The 20,940-nt window shown below is 37.0% G+C and overlaps 1 protein-coding gene across 10 annotated transcripts in view; it reads right to left on the bottom strand.

Moving 5' to 3' along the window:
- Window positions 1-20,940, bottom strand: part of HELQ (helicase, POLQ like) — a 111,485-nt gene that overhangs the window by 80,167 nt on the left and 10,378 nt on the right. For 7 of the 10 annotated variants that reach the window (XR_005215909.1, XM_037830138.1, XM_037830139.1 and 4 more), the window contains 4 exons: window positions 13,628-13,725; window positions 12,332-12,430; window positions 10,865-11,010; window positions 1,006-1,245 (listed from right to left, as the gene is read on the bottom strand). Coding sequence is in view for 8 of the 10 variants with exons in the window: in XM_037830138.1 (XP_037686066.1) it covers window positions 1,006-1,245; window positions 10,865-11,010; window positions 12,332-12,430; window positions 13,628-13,725 (583 nt within the window). In the remaining 2 variants the exon portion in view is untranslated. Of the gene's footprint in view, window positions 1-1,005; window positions 1,246-6,808; window positions 6,886-10,864; window positions 11,011-12,331; window positions 12,431-13,614; window positions 13,726-20,940 lie in introns of those variants that run through there. The other 3 variants (XM_037830144.1, XM_037830143.1, XR_005215910.1) reach the window with 3 other exon arrangements.

Consider the following 20,940-nt stretch of genomic DNA (forward strand, 5'->3'; position numbering starts at 1 on the left):
TATCTCAAATCTGTCCAAGTTACAAAAGCAAAGAACAGAAACAATAGAAGAAAAATATTCAAAGGAATAATTTTTCTCTCCAAGTGTCTGAAAAAGTAAAAACTTAATCAGTGACAGAGGATGAAAATAAAAGAATGGAAAAAGATATACTTGGCAAAAAAAAAAAAAAAAAAAAAAAAGTCTAAGCATTCAAAGCAAAATCATTAAATGAAAAAAGAACAGGGATCTATTGTATTGATAAAAGGTACAATTCAGGCAATAAGGTATAGAAAATCTTTGTATACCTAGTTTTGAAATATATAAGCAAAAACTTTTAGAAATGCAAATAAGGAGAAACTGACATACCTGTAATTACAGTGGCAGACTAACACCCTCTCTGAAACTGACAGATCAAGGAATGAAAAGTAGTAAAAACACAGAGGAGCTGATAACAATTAACAACTGTTATCTCATTGAGATAATATAGAACTTCATAAGCAAGAGAAAAACATATTTTAACACTCATGGAAGACTTATAAAAATTGACCATTTATTAGGAAAAATACCCTGGAGTCACAAATTATAAAGAGAAGAAATCAATTACACAGGCCAAAAGCTTCAGTAGTAACTGAAAAGTCAGTCAAAGAACTACCCTAAAAAAAAGATACCAGACTCAAATGGCTATTTATCGATGAGTTCTCCAACTTTTCAAGGAAATTCCTATGTTAAATAAACGCATATCATAGAAAAAGATAAAATATTTGCCAACTGTTTCTACAAAACAAGCATAATCACCCTGACATAAAAACTAGATGAGGAGAGCACAAAAGAAAGAAGGAAATCTACTAATATTATTTTTCATTAAAATATTAAAGGAAATAAAAGAAACAATCAACTCAGCAAATGCTGAAAAAAAATCTGATAAATTCTCACCCACTACCGAGAAACAGAAAAACAACAACAAAACTCCTTGCAGGCTAGTAACTGAAAAGTTTCAAGCCTGGCCACCAGTTACTTGTATCTTACCTTCGGGCTGGTAGATTGACACCTGCTGCTAGAGTGGATGTACAGGTAAAAAGACAGAGAACTCCTGAGGAATAGGCCTCCTCCAACAGCTTCCTTTCATCATTGGTCAAACCACTATGGTGATAGGCAACTCCGAATGGGATAGTACGCTTTAATACAGGACACAGGTTGCCACTGCTGATATTCTTCAAGTTCTTCAGCACCTCATATTTTTCTTTTTCCCTGTGTTTTGGATATTCCCTAGGAAAAAAGATCTGTTAGAAATACAAATCTTCCATCTTATAGTGACCAAGTGACTATCTTTTCAATTTTAGTAGATGCCATACAAAAATTTTTAAAAAATGTATTACACTTATATTGATATAAGTACATAAAATGTTCTTAGAATTTGAATTCTGACTTCATCAACTATTTAGTGGTCTCTCTCAATCTTTGTCAGTCTCCGAGTCCTGTGAAAATCTTATGAAGGCTATGGAAAAACACAAATATTCACATAAGTACTCTACTTTGCATATAATTTTGGAGGGTTTGTGGACCTCCTTAAATTCATTCCTATATTTCCTACAAACATGAATGCCAGGTTTAGACCCTTGTTCCATATATTATGTTTTTTTACTAGAACATGCATCTTTATTGAAGTTGGTTTGTTTTATTTTAAGGCAAAAACTTTATTCTCTGAATATGGAAATATATATATAACTAAATCATACTTATTACATGTAAAACATTAAGTCTAAAAACTAGCGTTCTAGAAGCCTCAATAATCTACAATGTCTTGTGTCCAGAAGCATCTGTTATTTTAGGTACATTTTTAAAAAGAGAGAGAAAGGAAGACTAAGTACAGCTGACTGATTATAGAGCAACAACACTAGTAGCAAACAAATATAGTCTAACATATAAACATAATATAAATATAATACACGTAACCCGGTGTTGTTTTAATCTACTTCATGGAAAGAAACGAGTGCTCTGGCTAGTGTTAACTGCAGAAAAGCCAGTAATTTCATAAGAAGATGAGAAATGGAGGTAAGAAGACAAAGGAGAATAAGGAAGAAATAAATTGGGAAGAAGTGGTAAAGAGTCATCAGCAGCAAGAATTACAAGTAACAGCTGAGTAAGGAGCAGCAGATATTCTGTTATTATTTTCCAGCCTTATGTGTGGGAGTCTAAAAGGGAGGTACAGAATCCTTCTCAAGGAATTAAGTTTTATATATGGTGAGATTATGGATAATTATGTATGATTTTAGAAAAGGGAGACATCATTTATAATGGACCATATCAGATATAGTTATATGGGGAAGGGTTTTGAGAGAGATCTGGATCTGAGCCCGATTTTGAAAAATGAGTGGTAAGTTTAGAGAGGTGGAAATGAAGTGGCAGGGAAGAGTATTCTTGACAGATGGCAAAGCATGATCAAAGGCATGAAAGGGAAGGTCAACACATAAATAAGAATTAGAAGCAGTTCAGTGTAGATGAATACAGGATAAATGAAGAATAGAAGAAATAAGTATGGAAAAGTAGGTTAGGTCATATCTTAGCCTGAATTCTAGGTTAAGAAGCAATGAGGTATCATTTAGATTTTTAGGAAGAGCATTATGATTAGAGCTATGACAGCTTTCAGCAAACAGAGTTAAACAAGGAAGACAAAAGTGGTAATAGCTACAAAAATGAGATTGAGACAATCACTCTGAAAAAATCTGCCTTTGTCTTTGCACTTCAATAGAAACAGGCATATTTTATTGCCCAGCTGAATTTACTACACCTGTTAACTTCAAAATTTGTGGTAAGGAGGCAAATAATTAAGATACATGCCGATATTCCAAGATTGTCAAGAAATCACATTTTAAAGCCAAAGTTGAGGTCATAACTCAGTTGGACCTAGATTTGATGTCACCTACATCTAAATTACAGAATAACACAAAAAAGGATTCTCTGGGCATGATTAAATATTTAGTCAACAGCCACCAAAAGGGGGGTAAATTGTACTCAGAAGATTTGAGAGCAGCAAATAACATGGAATATATACTTGGAGAAAATTTTCCTTTAGAAAGTCAATAAGAAAATAATTAAAACCAAAATATGAACTTCTATCTCTTTAGAAAGTATCAGGTATTCATCACAATTCATTAACTAAGGGTCCCTGAGAACCAGATTTTAAGTGTTTCAATACTGAACATTAATACTTATGATTCAAATCAACTATTATCATCAAAAAGCAAAACAAGTCAAAGGTATAATTAATATACTTCCCATCTTCTGGTCAAATTTTAGTGTCTAAATTTCCACATCACTTAACCAATGCTGTGTTACCTTATTCTAATAAAATGAGATTGATGTACTCAGAATACTTCAATAATAAATTTCCTTAGGTTTTTTTGTTTGTTGGGTTTTTTTTTGTTGTTTTTAGAGGCAGAACTGGGACTGATTTCAGGTCTATTTGATTTTGAAAATGCAAAAACCATCCTTTTTCTATGTAGCCCAACAACTTTATTTTAAATATTTTCCAGCCTCTTGCATCCTTCCCTCTTACTACCAACAGAGAAGAAATTGTAATCTGTTTTATATATATATACATATATATATATATATATATATATATATATATACACACACATATTTTTTTTTAATTGAAATTGTTCAGATACCATACAACTATCCAAAGAACCAAAGGGTACAATCAATTGCCCATGGTAACATCATACAGCTGTGCATCCACCACAATTAATTTTTCAATTTTTAGAACATTTTCATTACTCCATAAAAAAAGACAAAAAAAGGAAACTCAAATTCTCCCATAACCCTAATGACTCCCCCTCCATTACTGATTCATAGTTTTGGTACAGTACATTTGTTATTGTTGATGAAAGCATGTTAAAATACTACTAACTGTAGTACATAGTTTGCAATAGGTATATGTTTTTTCTGTATGCCTCTCTATTATTAACTTCCAGTTACAGTGTCATATATTTGTTGTAGTTAGTGAAAGAGATTTCTAATATTCGTACAGTTAATCATGGACATTGTCCACCACAAGACTCACTGTTTATACATTCCCATCTTTTAACCTCCAACTTTCCTTCTGGTGACATGTGTGACTCTGAGCTTACCCTTTCCACCACCTTCACACACCTTTCAGCACTGTTAGTTAATCTCACAACATGCTACCATTGCCTCTATCCATTTCCAAACCTTTAAGGTCACCCTAGTTGAACGTTTTGTTCATAATAAGCAACCACTCCCCATTCTTTAGCCTCATTCCATATCCTGGTAACTTATATTTCATGTCTATGAGTTTACGTATTAAAATTAGTTCATATCAGTGAGACCCTGCAATATTTGTCTTTATTTGTCTGTCTTATTTCACTCAATATAGTGCCCTCAAGGTTTCTTCATCAACCCATTTTTTTTAAGATGGTTTTGTTCACACACCATACGTTCTGTCCTGAGTAAACAATCATTGGTTCCCTGTATAATCACGTATTTATGTATTCAGCACCGTCGCCACTATCTATATAAGGACATCTCCATTTCTTCCACAAAGAAGGAGGAAGAGTCAAAGAAGGCAGAGAGACAAAAGAAAAAGAAAGAGAGGGAGAGAGAGGGAGAGAGAGGGAGAGAGAGGGAGAGGGAGAGAGAGAGAGAGAGAGAGAGAGAGAGAGAGAGAGAGAGAGAGAGAGAGAGAGAGAGAGGAAACATGACAGCTAGAAAGCAACAAAAGGAAAGACACCATTAACCTATAGTACAAACAAGAGTCAGACAACACATCACCAATGCCAGGAGTCCCATACCCTTCCCCTATTCCGCTCCCCGCCCCTTATGCATTTAGCTTTGGTATATTGCCTTTGTTATGTTAAAGGAAACATAATACAGTATTTTTGTTAATTATAGTCTCTAGTTTGCACTGATTGTATTTTCCCCCCAATCCCTCCATATTTTTAACACCTCACAATGTTGACGTTCTTTGCTCTCCCTCATGTAAAAACATATTTGTACCTTTTACTACAATCGTTGAGCACTCTAGGTTTCCCTGAGTTATACAGTCCCAGTCTTTATCGTTCATCTTTTGTTCTGGTGTCCCACATGCTCCTAACCTTCTTCTTTCAACCACACTCACAGTCATCTTTGTTTAGTGTACTTATGCTGCTGTGCTACTATCTCCCAAAATTGTTTTCCAAAGCTCTCAACTTCTGTCTTTTCCTTTCTGTCTGCAGTGCTTCCTTTAGTGTTTCCTGTAGAGCAGGTATCTTGTTCACAAACTGTCATTGCCTGTTTGTCAGAGAATATTTTAAGTTCTCCCTCATAATTGAAGGACAATTTTGCCAGATATAATATTCTTGGTTGGTGTTTTTTCTCTTTCTGTATCTTAAATATATCACCCCACTTCCTTCTTGCCTCCATGGTTTCTACTGAGAAATCCGCACATAGTCATATCAAGCTTCCTTTGTATGTGATGGATTGCTTTTCTCTCGCTGTTCTCAGGATTCTCTCTTTATCTTTGACATTTAAAAATCAGATTATTAAGTGTCCTCGTGTAGGCCTATTCAGATCTATTGTTTGTAGTACGCTGTGCTTCTTGGATCTGTAATTTTATGTCTTTCATAAGAGACGGGAAATTTTCATTGATTATTTCCTCTATTATTGCTTCTGCACCTTTTCCCTTCTCTTTTCCTTCTGAGACACCAATGACACATACATTCCTGCTTTCCGTTTTGTCTTTAAGTTCCTGGAGACGTTGCTCATATTTTTCCATTCTTTTCTCTATCTGTTCTTTTGTGTGCAGGCTTTCAGGTGCCTTTTTCTCCAGTTCCTGAGTGTTTTCTTCTGCCTTTTGAGACCTGCTGTTGTATGTTTCCATTATGTCTTTCATCCCTCGTGTTGTACCTTTCATTTCTATTGATTCTACCAGTTGGTTTTTCGAACTTTCAATTTCTACCTTATGTACACCCAGAGTTTTCATTATACAGTTCATCTTTTTTGACATACCTTCCCTAAACTTTTTGAATTGATTTAGTATTAGCTGTTTAAATTCCTGTATCGCAGTTGAAGTGTAAGTTTGCTCATTTGACTGGGCCATAACTTCGTTTTTCTTAGTGTAGGTTGTAGTCTTCTGTAGTCCAGGCATGGTTTCCTTGGTTACCCCAATCAGGTTTTCCCAGACCAAAACAGGCTCAGGTCCCAGAAGGAAGAAATATTCAGTATCTGGTTTCCCTGAGGATGTGTCGTAGAAAATTGGTATACCCTGTGAGGCCTCAAGTAACTGCTTTTCTGCCCAGCAGGCAGCACCTGTCAGCCTGTAATTCCAGACTGGTGTAAGGAGGTGTGGCTCATGGCTGTTTTCCCCCAGGCTCTGGGGTCTGGTTCTGAATGGAAAGTGGGTAGTAGAGCTGGGCCCCACCTCTTTCCTCTTAGGGAAGTTTGACCCCCTAGGGAGAGATCATTAGCATTTGAATGTTCTCTCACTGTCTGTGCTATCTCCACTCTTGTCTGGGTCAGAGCACTGGGAACTGAAAATGGCTGAGGTTTTCTCTACTGAGCTGAAACAGGGACAGAAAGCCCTCTTCAGGGCCAGTCCGTGGCCACCCTCCGGCTCTCCAAGGTCAGTTGTCACCCAAGCCTCTGTCTGCTTGTTGGGGATTCATAGCCTGTAACGATCAGTCCATGTTTGTTAATTAAAACCCCAGTTGGAGCTCAGCTGAGCTGTATTCACTTGCTTAGAGAGAGGTGCTCTCTAGCACCACGAGACTTTGCAGCTTGGGCCGTGAGGGGAAGGGGCTCCCAGCTTGGATCCGCAGTTTTTACTTACAGATTTTATGCTGCAATCTCGGGCATTCCTCCCAATTCAGTTTGGTGTATGATGAATGGACGGTCCTGTCTGTCCCCCTGCAATTATTCCAGATTATTTACTAGTTGTTCTTGGTTGTTTATTAGTTGTTCCAGAGGAACTAACTAGCTTCCACTCCTCTCTATGCCGCCATCTTAGAGTCCCCCCTCCTTAGGTTTTTTTTTTTAATTCGTATTTATTGAGATATAGTCACATATAATGCAGTTATACAAAACAAAGCATACATTCAATTGTTTACTGTACCATTATATAGTTGTGCATTCATCACCAAAATTAATTTTTGAGCATTTTCATTACCACACACATGAAAATAATAAGAATAAAAATTAACGTGAAAAAGAACAACTAAAGTAAAAATGAACACTGGGTGCCTTTTTTTTTTCTTCTTCTTCCCCCATTTTTCTACTCATCCATTCATAAACTAGACAAAGGGGAGTGTGGTCCATGTGGCTTTCCCAATCACATTGTCACCCCTCATAAGCTATATTTTTATACAATTGTCTTCAACAGTCATGGGTTCTGCGTTATAGTTTGATAGTTTTGGGTATTTACTGCTAGCTATTCCAATTCATTAGAACCTAAAAAGGGTTAGTCTATATTGTGCATACGAGTGCCCACCAGAGTGACCTCTCGGCTCCTTTTGGAATCTCTCTGACACTGAAGCCTATTTCATTTCCTTTCACATCCCCCTTTTGGTCAAGAAGACGTTCTCCATCCCATGATGCTGGGTCTAGATTCCTCCCCGGGAGTCATATTCCACGTTGCCAGGGGGATTCACTCCCCTGGATATCAGATCCCACGTAGCGGGGAGGGCAGTGATTTCACCTGCCAAGTTGGCTTAGCTAGAGAGAGATGGCCACATCTGAGCAACAAAGAGGCATTCAGGAGGAGGCTCTTAGGCACAATTATAGGGAGGCCTAGCCTCTCCTTTGTAGCAACAGTCTTCCCAAGGGCAAGTCCTGTGGTAGAGGGCTCAGCCCATCAAACCACCAGTCCCCCATGCCTGTAAGCACATTAGCAACCATAAAAGGGGGGAAGCCTAACACCCCTGCATTCTCCACCAGCTCCTCAAAGGGACTCTGCATATTTTTTTCACTGTTCTTTTTTCTAATTAACTTTTTTTTTTAAATCAACTATATAAAAAAAAAATTTTTAAAAAAACATACAGTAAAAGAAAAAACATTTCAAACAAACCATAAGAAGGGAGTCCAACATGTTCCTACTCTACCCCAAGAAAATAATCTAATATAGCAACATTTCTGTGAACTTGTTCCTACCATACCCATCAGAAATTAACAAACCATAGTCATTCTTGGGCATTCCCAGAAGGTTAACTATACCCACGATAACTTATCTGTTCTTATTGGGTTATTGTTCCCCCTTCATTAATTGCTCTCTATAGCTAATTTCCCTACATTCTACATTATAAACCATTTATTTTAGGAGTGTGTTGTTTAACCTCCAGGTGTTTGTGAATTTTCTAAATCTCTGATGGTTATTGACTTCTAATTGTATTCCATTGTGGTCAGAGAACATGCTTTGAATAATTTCAATTTTCTTAAATTTATTGAGGCTTGTTTTATGTCCCAACATATGGCCTATTCTGGAGAAAGTTCTGTGATCACTAGAGAAGAATGTGTATCCTGGTGATTTGGGATGTAATGTTCTATACATGTCTGTTAAATCAAATTCATTTATCTAATGGTTTAGGTTTTCATTTTCCTTATTGGTCTTCTGTCTGGTTGATCTATCTACAGGAGAGAGTGATGTGTTGAAGTCTCCCACAATTATTGTGGAAACATCCATTGCTTCCTTTAGTTTTGCCAGTGTTTGTCTCAAGTATTTTGTGCCACCATGATTGGGGTGCATAAACATTTGTGATTGTTATATCTTCTTGCTGAATTGTTCCTTTTATTAGTATGCACTGGCCTTCTTTGTCTCTCATAACATTCTTGCATTTAAAGTCTATTTTATCTGAGATTAATATTGCTACTCCTGCTTTCTTTTGGCTTGAGCTTGCAAGAAATATTTTTTCCATCCTTTCACTTTCAATTTCTTTGTGTCCCTGCATCTAAGATGAGTCTCTTGTATGCAACATATTGATGGCTCATATTTTTTGATCCATTCTGCCAATCTATATCTTTTAATTGGGGAGTTTAATTCATTTACATTCAACGTTATTACTGTGAAGGCATTTCTTGAATCGGCCATCCTGTCCTTTGCTTTATGTTTGTCAGATATATTTTTTCCCTCTCTGTCTTAACGTCCTTTAATGAACCAATATTGAATCTCTTTAGTATTGAACCTTTCTCCATCTCTCTCTCTCTCCTTTCTTTGTTTCTCTGTTGGTAGGGCCCCCTTAGTATCTCAAGTAGGGCAGGTCATTTATTAGCAAAATATCTCAGCATTTGTTTGCAAAAAATGTAAGCTCTCCCTCAAATCTGAAGGAGAGATTTGCTGGATAAAGTATTCTTGGTTGGAAACCTTTCTCCCTCAGAATTTTAAATATGTCCTGACACTGCCTTCTCGCCTCCATGGTGGCCGCTGAGTAGTCACTACTTAAGACATGTTGTTTCCTTTGTATGTGGTCAATTGCTTTTCTCTTGCTGCTTTCAGAACTTGCTCCTTCTCTTCTGTATTTGACAGTCTGATCAAAATATGTCTTGGAGTGGGTTTATTTGGATTTATTCTATTTGGAGTTCGCTGGGCATTTATGATTTGTGTATTTATGTTGTTTAGAAGATTTGGGAAGTTTTCCCCAACAATTTCTTTGAATACTCTTCCTAGACCTTTACCCTTTTCTTCCCCTTCTGGAACACCAATGAGTCTTATATTCGGACGTTTCATATTATCTATCATATCCCTGAGGTCCATTTCGATTTTTTCAATTTTTTTCCCCATTCTTTCTTTTATGCTTTCATTTTCCATTCTGTCATCTTCCAGGTCACTGATTCGTTGTTCAACTTCCTCTAGTCTTGTACTATGAGTGTCCAGAATCTTTTTAATTTGGTCAACAGTTTCTTTAATTTCCATAAGATCATCCATTTTTTTATTTAGTCTTGCAATGTCTTCTTTATGCTCTTCTAGGGTCTTCTTGATGACTGCAAGAGGCATGGTTATTATCCCCTTTTGGCTCACCTCTGCCTTCCTCGCTCCGAGACAATTAGCAGCGGGTGTGCGAAAGGCTATCTTCCACGCCAGATACTGAGGAGTACCAGCAGCCTGTTCCTGCTGCACCTCACTGTGCGATTCTAGCTGCTGTATCTGCAGCCGCTTTTGGGTTTTTTAAAAAAGAACTAGTCCTTGGTGGTTTGATGTGCTGAGCCCTTGATCATGGGACTCGCCCTTATGAAGCTCGTTACTGCAAAGGAGGGGATGAATGTGGACCCGGCATCGTGGGACTGAGAGTATCTTCTTGACCAAAAGGGGGATGCAAAATGAGACGAAATAGTTTCAGTGGCTGAGAGATTTCAATGGAGTCGAGAGGTCACTCTGGTGGACATTCTTATGCGCTATATAGATAACACCTCTTAGGTTTTAATGTATTGGAATAGCTAGAAGTAAATACCTGAAACTACCAAACTCCAACCCAGCAGTCTGGACTCCTGAAGACAATTATATAATAATGTGGATTACAAGGGGTGACAGTGCACCTTTACAAAACAGTGATGTCTGCGCCCCCAGACATGCTGATTTGTCTAGGATATAGCCTGGGCACTGAGATTTTTAAAAGTCTGAGATGCTTCTCTGTGCAGCCAAGATTGAGAACCAATGGTCTAGGTAGTTGTATAAGTCAACAGTCTCTTGCATGTAGCCGTAGAAATTTTCTCTGGCTACTTAACATATGTGAATTTCATAGTTAAGCTTTCTGTTATTCAGTGTCAGAGCCTTTAGAATCTTGTATAGTATCTTAATGTTCTGCAAGGTGCTGCATAAACAGAATACACAGCAGAAAACCATGCAAGGCATGATAAAAATAAAACAGAATAGAGTGACATTTTAAAAAGATGAACTTACTTGCTTAAAAACTTGCATATCATTTCTGCTACATTTTCACAGTTCTTCTTAGTTGGACAAAAAACTAAGCAGGAATAATTGGGAATAACTTCTGTCACCAATGCTACCAAGTGATCAGGATCCATCTTTTTCAGGGTTTCAGAATACTGCAAAATAACAAGAGGTAAGAACAAGGAAGTTAGTAAGTATTTCAAGTCTGTCAATTTATTATAAGCATGATTTGAAAGGTAAGTAAACATCCATAAGTTTGAACTTATTTAATAAATCTGATCACTTAAAAGAAAAAATGAAAAATACATTAAATATCAAAACATTAAGTCCCACTGTTTGCTTAGGTTATTATGGTTTTCATAGATACATTTAGCTTAAAAAACTGCAATTAAAGAAGTGAATTAAAAAGAATTAATAAGTGAAAGTATTTAATTCACTAGAAGGGATTAGTATTTAGCTGCATGCCCATCTCCAGCAAAGCAGAACCACAAGTCCAGAAAGAAACACAAATTGATACTAACAATAATCAAAGGATAGCATAAATAAGATATACCCTTTCCTAATAGTTTTTAAAACATAGAAATACAAAATAAGCACATTTCCTACTGAACTATGACAATTTCTGCAACACTAAATAGACATAAGAAACTCAAAGAGCATGAAGAAAAATGTAGTTATTTAAAATCTCCTTAGTTCCCTAGACTTTACTGAAAACTAATTAAGATACAGATTTTAGAATAACATACCTTTGTAGAATTCTAAAACTGTTGCAAAACGAATTCCTTTATCCTTCACATAAATCATTGAACAATGGTAGATTTTCACATTTTGATATACCAGTATCTGAGCTGCATAGTCTATAAAGTTTCCACTGCCTTTGTTTCATTTTTGTTGTTGAATGAATCAACAGGTAAGGGAGAGGTCTCCAGAGTCTCTTGGTTCATGTTGCCCCAAGACCAAAAGAAATACCTAATAGTTTTATTTAGGTTAGGTAAAAACAACTTAATAAGTACGTATTCCCTCATAACTTCATAGCCATTTGAATAAATAATATAAATCAATTGAAAGAAAAAATGACATTTTTATTTCATTCTTACATAACCACAACTGTTCACCAATGGGATACACATTCTTTTGGGTCCTGTACAGCCTTTCAAACCTTGGAATCAGAATGGACATCACCACCTTTATTTCCTGTTCCACACTGATTTTTACATGGTACTTGCTTACAGCAACTGCAAAAACCCCAAATTCATAGAGATACGATGTCTCGAAAGGAATATAGCATGATCTAATGTTGAAACTAGAAACAACCTCAAACCAGTAGTTTGTATGATGTCTAACAGATGTCAAACATCAGCTTATTTCTCTCAAAAATTTAAACTATCCTATAGCACCCATGTGAATCTTTTGTAGTGTTCAAGGACAACTGAACACAAAGTTTGGGAACCTTGGATTTAAAGGTTATCAACTTACCTTATAATTAAGGAGACGTGAAAAAGTAATGCCATTCTCAGCTCTGCTGTCAACCTCATATATAGCATCATTTATTTTCAGATATTCTTTTAATTCAACCTTGAATTAAAATGACATTTGCAATTAATAGCAAATTTGAAATTCCTTTTTCCAGAGTATTAAATTTTGTAAAATATGTTGTAAAAACAGGATGGCCATACAGAGTTTTAGCTTGTCTAAAATATATAAAACATACTTCAACTTTCTTCACCATTTATTATTATTATTATTTTTAGTCTCTTTTTCTCTTTGAAATCAAAATAGGGATTAATAACTTTGAAAAAAATACTTTTGAATTGAATAGTCATGCATCCAATAGGAAACCAGATACTTTCATATTTGTAACCAGAAGCAATAGAAATGAGTCATACTGTCAACACTTTTTATCTTTCATTAAGAAGTTATTTGTGTTATTCTTCAAAATCTAAAACTTTTTGTCTTTTGAAGTCATCAGTTTGAATTCTAAATACCACATTGTTTTTAGTTAAGTATTTGTACACAAAAACTTTATAAACATGCCTTGCTGCATTTTTTTTTTTAAAAAAAACAAGTGTCTAATTTGATAATTAATGACAGAAAATCTCTTTAAAATTTTCCTATTTTTATATTTGGTGCAAATGTAAAATTAGCAAATTTTGAATTAAAATTTGGTGATTCTCAAAAATCATTTTCTGAAAACTTGTTTAGGCAAAGAACATGCCCACTAGTATTCCAGACAGCATATACACATTATAAACTACATTCAAACAATTACAAATTACATTTACTTTCTTCAAGCATTTTGAAAATGGTGTTAAGTATAAATTTAAATCATATGAAGTGTGAACTTATTTAAAAATTACAACTATCGAAGTAGAAATATTTGAAAGAATTTTAAATTTTAAGATAATTTTTTTTCTATGTACCAAAAACTCAAAACATGTCTCACCAAATTTTGGCCAAATGAAAGAATTTACCTTAGAGAATAAGAAGTGGAAAAACAGAATAGGTTTGAAAATATTCATTCAGTAAATATTCATTGAGAGTCCATGGGCCAGGCACTGTTCCAGGTGCTGTAGATACATCAGTGACCTGAGTCAAGATTCCTGACCTCAGAGTTTATATTCTCCCTACACAACTCTTCTATGTGTATAGTCATGGTGAATGAATGACGCCCCTTTACTATTTGTAAAGAACTTTTTTATAGTACATGTACTACTTCTATTTCTATGTAAGATGTATACATAAATCAATACAGCTCAAACCTTAGGTACATACTGGTCTAAACTGACTTGTGTAATATTCTGCTTGAAGGAACTCTTGCAGGTCTTCAACATTGTTTAATGTTGCACTCATTCCAATAATGTGAGTTGTTTCTAAAAAAAAACATATTAAGGAAAGTTGGTTATTTTTATCAGAGTAATTTTAGCAAACTTTTTGTGCTTATGTCTGAATTCTTCCTGGGTGATTTGGGAAAGCGTCAGGGTGGGGTGGGGACGGTAAGTAAGAAAAACACAAATATATTACTGGAATCTGACACTCAAAGAATACAACCTTTCAAATATCGTATAAGTTGCAATACAGAATTTTATAAAATTTCAAGCTTGGCAAGAGAGTAGGACATTTATTAAGACTTCTAGACAAAACATAATGAATATGAATGTGCTAGATACTATCTGGATCATCTTTATGAAGCGTTACCATATGTTCCGTATGTGTGACTATAGACATGTGGAATGTAGGACACAGAAGTGCATGGATCTCAAACTCTTTCATGTGAAAAATCCTTTTTGGGGTCTTGCTATCACTTAACTTTTTTTTTTTTTTTTTCCAATAAAGGTGGAGTGAAGCTCAAGAAGTTATTCCTGGGCAGTAAAAAATGGCTACTTTTTAGACTTAGCTATTGAATCAAAAAACAAAGAAGCCTTCTTAGCAAATACTGTACTGTCTTTTGTCTTGAAATTATCATCCAAGGTGTTCCCTGAAAGGGGAATATGTGTTGTCCTTTCCCATTCAAAAGACGGACTGGGAAGCTGAAGAGGTTGAGCATGGGCCAAATCAGGAAAGGTTGTGTAAGAAATTTGGAATTTATGCAGAAAACAAAGAGAAGCGAGGCGGGGCAAGATGGCGGACTGGTGAGCTGTATGTTTTAGTTACTCCTCCAGGAAAGTAGGTAGAAAGCCAGGAACTGCGTGGACTGGACACCACAGAGCAATCTGACTTTGGGCATACTTCATACAACACTCATGAAAACGTGGAACTGCTGAGATCAGCGAAATCTGTAAGCTTTTGCGGCCAGGGGACCCGCACACCTCCCTGCCAGGCTCAGTCCCGTGGGAGGAGGGGCTGTCAGCTCCGGGAAGGAGAAGGGAGAACTGCAGTGGCAGCCCTTATCAGAAACTCATTCTACTGATCCAAACTCCAACCATAGATAGACTGAGACCAGACACCAGAGAATCTGAGAGCAGCCAGCCCAGCAGAGAGGAGACAGGCATAGAAAAACACAACACGTAAAACTCCAAAATAAAAGTGGAGGAATTTTGGAGTTCTGGTGAACATAGAAAGGGGAAGGGCAGAGCTCAGGCCCCGAGGCTCATATGCAAATCCCGAAGAAAAGCTGATCTCTCAGCCCTGTGGACCTTTCCTTAAAGGCCCTAACTGCTTTGTCTCTTAGCATTTCAATAACCCATTAGATCTCTGAGGAGGACACTTTTTTTTTTTTTTTTTTAATCCTTTTTTCTTTTTCTAAAACAATTACTCTAAGAAGCCCAATACAGAAAGCTTCAAAGACTTGCAATTTGGGCAGGTCAAGACAAGAGCAGAACTAAGAGAGCTCTGAGACAAAAGGCAATAATCCCGTGGCTGAGAAAATTCACTAAACACCACAACTTCCCAAGAAAAGGGGGGTGTCCGCTCACAGCCATCATCCTGGTGGATAGGAAACACTCCTGCCCATCGCCAGCCCCATAGCCCAGAGCTGCCCCAGACAACCCAGTGTGATGGAAGTGCTTCAAATAACAGGCACACACCACAAAACTGGGCGTGGACATTAGCCTTCCCTGCAAACTCAGCTGACTGTCCCAGAGTTGGGAAGGTGGAGCAGTGTGAATTAGCAAAGCCCCATTGAGCCATCATTTCCGCAGACTAGGAGCCTCCCTACACAGCCTAACAGCCCAGAACCGCTCTGGGGGTATGGCACTCAACTGTGACATAGCACAGTCATCCCTCAACAGAGGACCAGGGGGTGCACAGCCTGGAAGAGGGACCCACTCGCAAGACTCAGGAGCCATACGCCAATACCAAGGACTTGTGGGTCAGTGGCAGAGACAAACTGTGGCAGGACTGAACTGAAGGATTAGACTACTGCAGCAGCTTTAAGACTCTAGGATCACCAGGGAGATTTGATTGTTAGAGCCACCCCCCTCCTCCCTGACTGCCCAGAAACACGCCCCATATACAGGGCAGGCAACACCAACTACACACGCAAGCTTGGTACACCAATTGGACCCCACAAGGCTCACTCCCCCACTCACCACAAAGGCTAAGCAGGGGAGAACTGGCTTGTGGAGAACAGGTGGTTCATGGACGCCACCTGCTGGTTAGTTAGAGGAAGTGTACTCCACGAAGCTGTAGATCTGATAAATTAGAGATAAGGACCTCAATCGGTCTACAAATCCTAAAAGAACCCTATCAAGTTCAACAAATGCCAAGAGGCCAAAAACAACAGAAAATTATAAAGCATATGAAAAAACAAGACGATGTGGATAACCCAAGCCCAAGCACCCAAATTAAAAGATCAGAAGAGACATAGCACCTAGAGCAGCTACTCAAAGAACTAAAGATGAACAATGAGACCATAGTACGGGATACAAACGATATCAAGAAGACCCTAGAAGAGCATAAAGAAGACATTGCAAGACTAAATAAAAAAATGGATGATCTTATGGAAATTAAAGAAACTGTTGACCAAATTAAAAAGATTCTGGACACTCATAGTACAAGACTAGAGGAAGTTGAACAACGAACCAGTGACCTGGAAGATGACAGGATGGAAAATGAAACCATAAAAGAAAGAATGGGGAAAAAAATTGAAAAAATCGAAACCGACTTCAGGGATATGATAGATCACATAAAACGTCCAAATATAAGACTCATTGGTGTTCCAGAAGGGGAAGAAAAGGGTAAAGGTCTAGGAAGAGTATTCAAAGAAATTGTTGGGGAAAACTTCCCAAATCTTCTAAACAACATAAATACACAAATCATAAATGCTCAGCAAACTCCAAATAGAATAAATCCAAATAAACCCACTCCGAGACATATTCTGACCACACTGTCAAACACGGAAGAGAAGGAGCAAGTTCTGAAAGCAGCAAGAGAAAAGCAATTCACCACATACAAAGGAAACAGCATAAGACAAAGTAGTGACTACTCAGCAGCCACCATGGAGGTGAGAAGGCAGTGGCACGATATATTTAAAATTCTGAGTGAGAAAAATTTCCAGCCAAGAATACTATATCCAGCAAAGCTCTCCTTCAAATTTGAGGGAGAGCTTAAATTTTTCACAGACAAACAAATGCTGAGAGAATTTGCTAACAAGAGACCTGCCCTACTGGAGATACTAAAGGGAGCCCTACAGACAGAGAAACAAAGAAAGGACAGAGAGACTTGGAGAAAGGTTCACTACTAAAGAGATTCGGTATGGGTACAATAAAGGATATTAATAGACAGAGGGGAAAAATACGACAAACATAAACCAAAGGATAAGATGGCTGATTCAAGAAATGCCTTCACGGTTATAACGTTGAATGTAAATGGATTAAACTCCCCAATTAAAAGATATAGATTCGCAGAATGGATCAAAAAAATGAACCATCAATATGTTGCATACAAGAGACTCATCTTAGACACAGGGACACAAAGAAATTGAAAGTGAAAGGATGGAAAAAAATATTTCATGCAAGCTACAGCCAAAAGAAAGCAGGTGTAGCAATATTAATCTCAGATAAAAGAGACTTTAAATGCAGGGATGTTTTGAGAGACAAAGAAGGCCACTACATACTAATAAAAGGGGCAATTCAACAAGGAGAAGTAACAATAGTAAATGTCTATGCACCCAATCAAGGTGCCACAAAATATATGAGAGAAACACTGGCAAAACCAAAGGAAGCAATTGATGCTTCCACAATAATTGTGGGAGACTTCAACACATCACTCTCTCCTATAGATAGATCAACCAGACAGAAGACCAATAAGGAAATTGAAAACCTAAACAATCTGATAAATGAATTAGATTTAACAGACATATACAGGGCATTACATCCCAAATCACCAGGATACACATACTTTTCTAGTGCTCACGGTACTTTCTCCAGAAGAGATCATATGCTGGGACATAAAACAAGCCTCAATAAATTTAAAAAGATTGAAATTATTCAAGGCACATTCTCTGACCACAATGGAATAGAATTAGAAGTCAATAACCATCATAGACTTAGAAAATTCACAAATACCTAGAGGTTAAACAACACACTCCTAAACAATCAGTGGGTTAAAGAAGAAATAGCAAGAGAAATTGCTAAATATATAGAGACAAATGAAAATGAGAACACAACATACCAAAACCTATGGGATGCAGCAAAAGCAGTGCTAAGGGGGAAATTTATAGCACGAAACGCATATATTAAAAAGGAAGAAAGAGCCAAAATCAAAGAACTAATGGATCAACTGAAGAAGCCAGAAAATGAACAGCAAACCAATCCTAAACCAAGTAGAAGAAAAGAAATAACAAGGATTAAAGCAGAAATAATGACATAGAGAACAAAAAAACAATAGAGAGGATAAATATCACCAAAAGCTGGTTCTTTGAGAAGATCAACAAGATTGACAAGCCCCTAGCTAGACTGACAAAATCAAAAAGAGAGAAGACCCATATAAACAAAATAATGAATGAAAAAGGTGACATAACTGCAGATCCTGAAGAAATTAAAAAAATTATAAGACGATACTATGAACAACTGTATGGTAACAAACTGGATAATGTAGAGGAAATGGACAATTTCCTGGAAACATATGAACAACCTAGACTGACCAGAGAAGAAAGAGAAGACCTCAACCAACCCATCACAAGCAAAGAGATCCAATCAGTCATCAAAAATCTTCCCACAAATAAATGCCCAGGGCCAGATGGCTTCATAGGGAAATTCTACCAAACTTCCCAGAAAGAACTGACACCAATCTTACTCAAACTCTTTCAAAACACTGAAGAAAATGGAACACTACCTAACTCATTTTATGAAGCTAACATCAATCTAATACCAAAACCAGGCAAAGATGCTACAAAAAAGGAAAACTACCGGCCAATCTCCCTAATGAATATAGATGCAAAAATCCTCCACAAAATACTTGCAAACTGAGTCCAAAGACACATTAAAAAAATCATACACCATGACCAAGTGGGGTTCATTCCAGGCATGCAAGGATGGTTCAACATAAGGAAATCAATCAGTGTATTACAACACATTAAAAATTCGAAAGGGAAAAATCAAATGATCATCTCAAGAGATGCTGAAAAAGCATTTGACAAAATCCAACATCCGTTTTTGATAAAAACACTTCAAAAGGTAGGAATTGAAGGAAACTTCCTCAATATGATAAAGAGCATACATGAAAAACCCTCAGCCAGCATAGTACTCAATGGTGAGAGACTGAAAGCCTCCCCTCTAAGATCAGGAACAAGACAAGGATGCCCGCTGTCACCACTGTTATTCAACATTGTGCTGGAAGTGCTAGCCAGGGCAATCCGGCAAGACAAAGAAATAAAAGGCATCCAAATTGGAAAAGAAGAAGTAAAACTGTCATTGCTTGCAGATGATATGATCTTATATCTAGAAAACCCTGAGAAATCGACGATACAACTACTAGAGCTAAAAAACAAATTTAGCAAAGTAGCGGGATACAAGATTAATGCAAATAAGTCAGTAATGTTTCCATACGCTAGAAATGAACAAACGGCAGAGACACTCAAGAAAAAGATACCATTTTCAATAGCAACTAAAAAAATCAAGTACCTAGGAATCAACTTAACCAAAGATGTAAAAGACCTATACAAAGAAAACTACATAACTCTACTAAAAGAAATAGAAGGGGACGTTAAAAGATGGAAAAATATTCCATGTTCATGGATAGGAAGGCTAAATGTCATTAAGATGTCAATTCTACCCAAACTCATCTACAGATTCAATGCAATCCCAATCAAAATTCTAACAACCTACTTTGCAGACTTGGAAAAGCTAGTTATCAAATTTCTTTGGAAAGGGAAGATGCCTCGAATTGCTAAAGACACTCTAAAAAAGAAAAACGAAGTGGGAGGACTTACACTCCCTGATGTTGAAACTTATTATAAAGCCACAGTTGTCAAAATAGCATGGTACTGGCACAAAGATAGACATATAGATCAATGGAATCAAATTGAGAATTCAGAGATAGACCCTCAGATCTATGGCCGACTGATCTTTGATAAGGCCCCCAAAGTCACTGAACTGAGTCATAATGGTCTTTTCAACAAATGGGGCTGGGAGAGTTGGATATCCATATCCAAAAGAATGAAAGAGGACCCCTACCTCACCCCCTACACAAAAATTAACTCAAAATGGACCAAAGATCTCAATATAAAAGAAAGTACCATAAAACTCCTAGAAGATAATGTAGGAAAACATCTTCAAGACCTTGTGTTAGGCGGCCACTTCCTAGACTTCACACCCAAAGAACAAGCAACAAAAGAGAAAATAGATAAATGGGAACTCCTCAAGCTTAGAAGTTTCTGCACCTCAAAGGAATTTCTCAAAAAGGTAAAGAGGCAGCCAACTCAATGGGAAAAAATTTTTGGAAACCATGTATCTGACAGAAGACTGATATCTTGCATATATAAAGAAATCCTACAACTCAATGACAATAGTACAGACAGTCCAATTATAAAATGGGCAAAAGATATGAAAAGACAGTTCTCTGAAGAGGAAATACAAATGGCCAAGAAACACATGAAAAAATGTTCAGCTTCACTAGCTATTAGAGAGATGCAAATTAAGACCACAATGAGATACCATCTAACACTGATTAGAGTGGCTGCCATTAAACAAACAGGAAACTACAAATGCTACAGAGAATGTGGAGAAACTGGAACTCTCATTCATTTTGGTGGAACTGCATAATGGTTCAGCTACTCTGGAGTCAGTCTGGCAGGTCCTTAGAAAACTAGATAGAGTTACCATTCGATCCAGCGATTGCACTTCTCGGTATATACCCGGAAGATCGGAAAGCAGTGACACGAACAGATATCTGCACGCCAATGTTCATAGCAGCGTTGTTCACAATTGCCAAGAGATGGAAACAACCCAAATGTCCTTCAACAGATGAGTGGATAAAGAAAATGTGGCATATACACACAATGGAATACTACATGGCAGTAAGAAGGAATGATCTCGTGAAACATATGACAACATGGATGAACCTTGAAGACATAATGCTGAGCGAAATAATTTCAAAAAGAGAAATATTATATGCTACCACTAATGTGAACTTTGAAAAATGTAAAA

Source organism: Choloepus didactylus, chromosome 3 (assembly GCF_015220235.1).
Source record: "Choloepus didactylus isolate mChoDid1 chromosome 3, mChoDid1.pri, whole genome shotgun sequence".
Taxonomy (NCBI): Eukaryota; Metazoa; Chordata; class Mammalia; order Pilosa; family Megalonychidae; genus Choloepus; species Choloepus didactylus.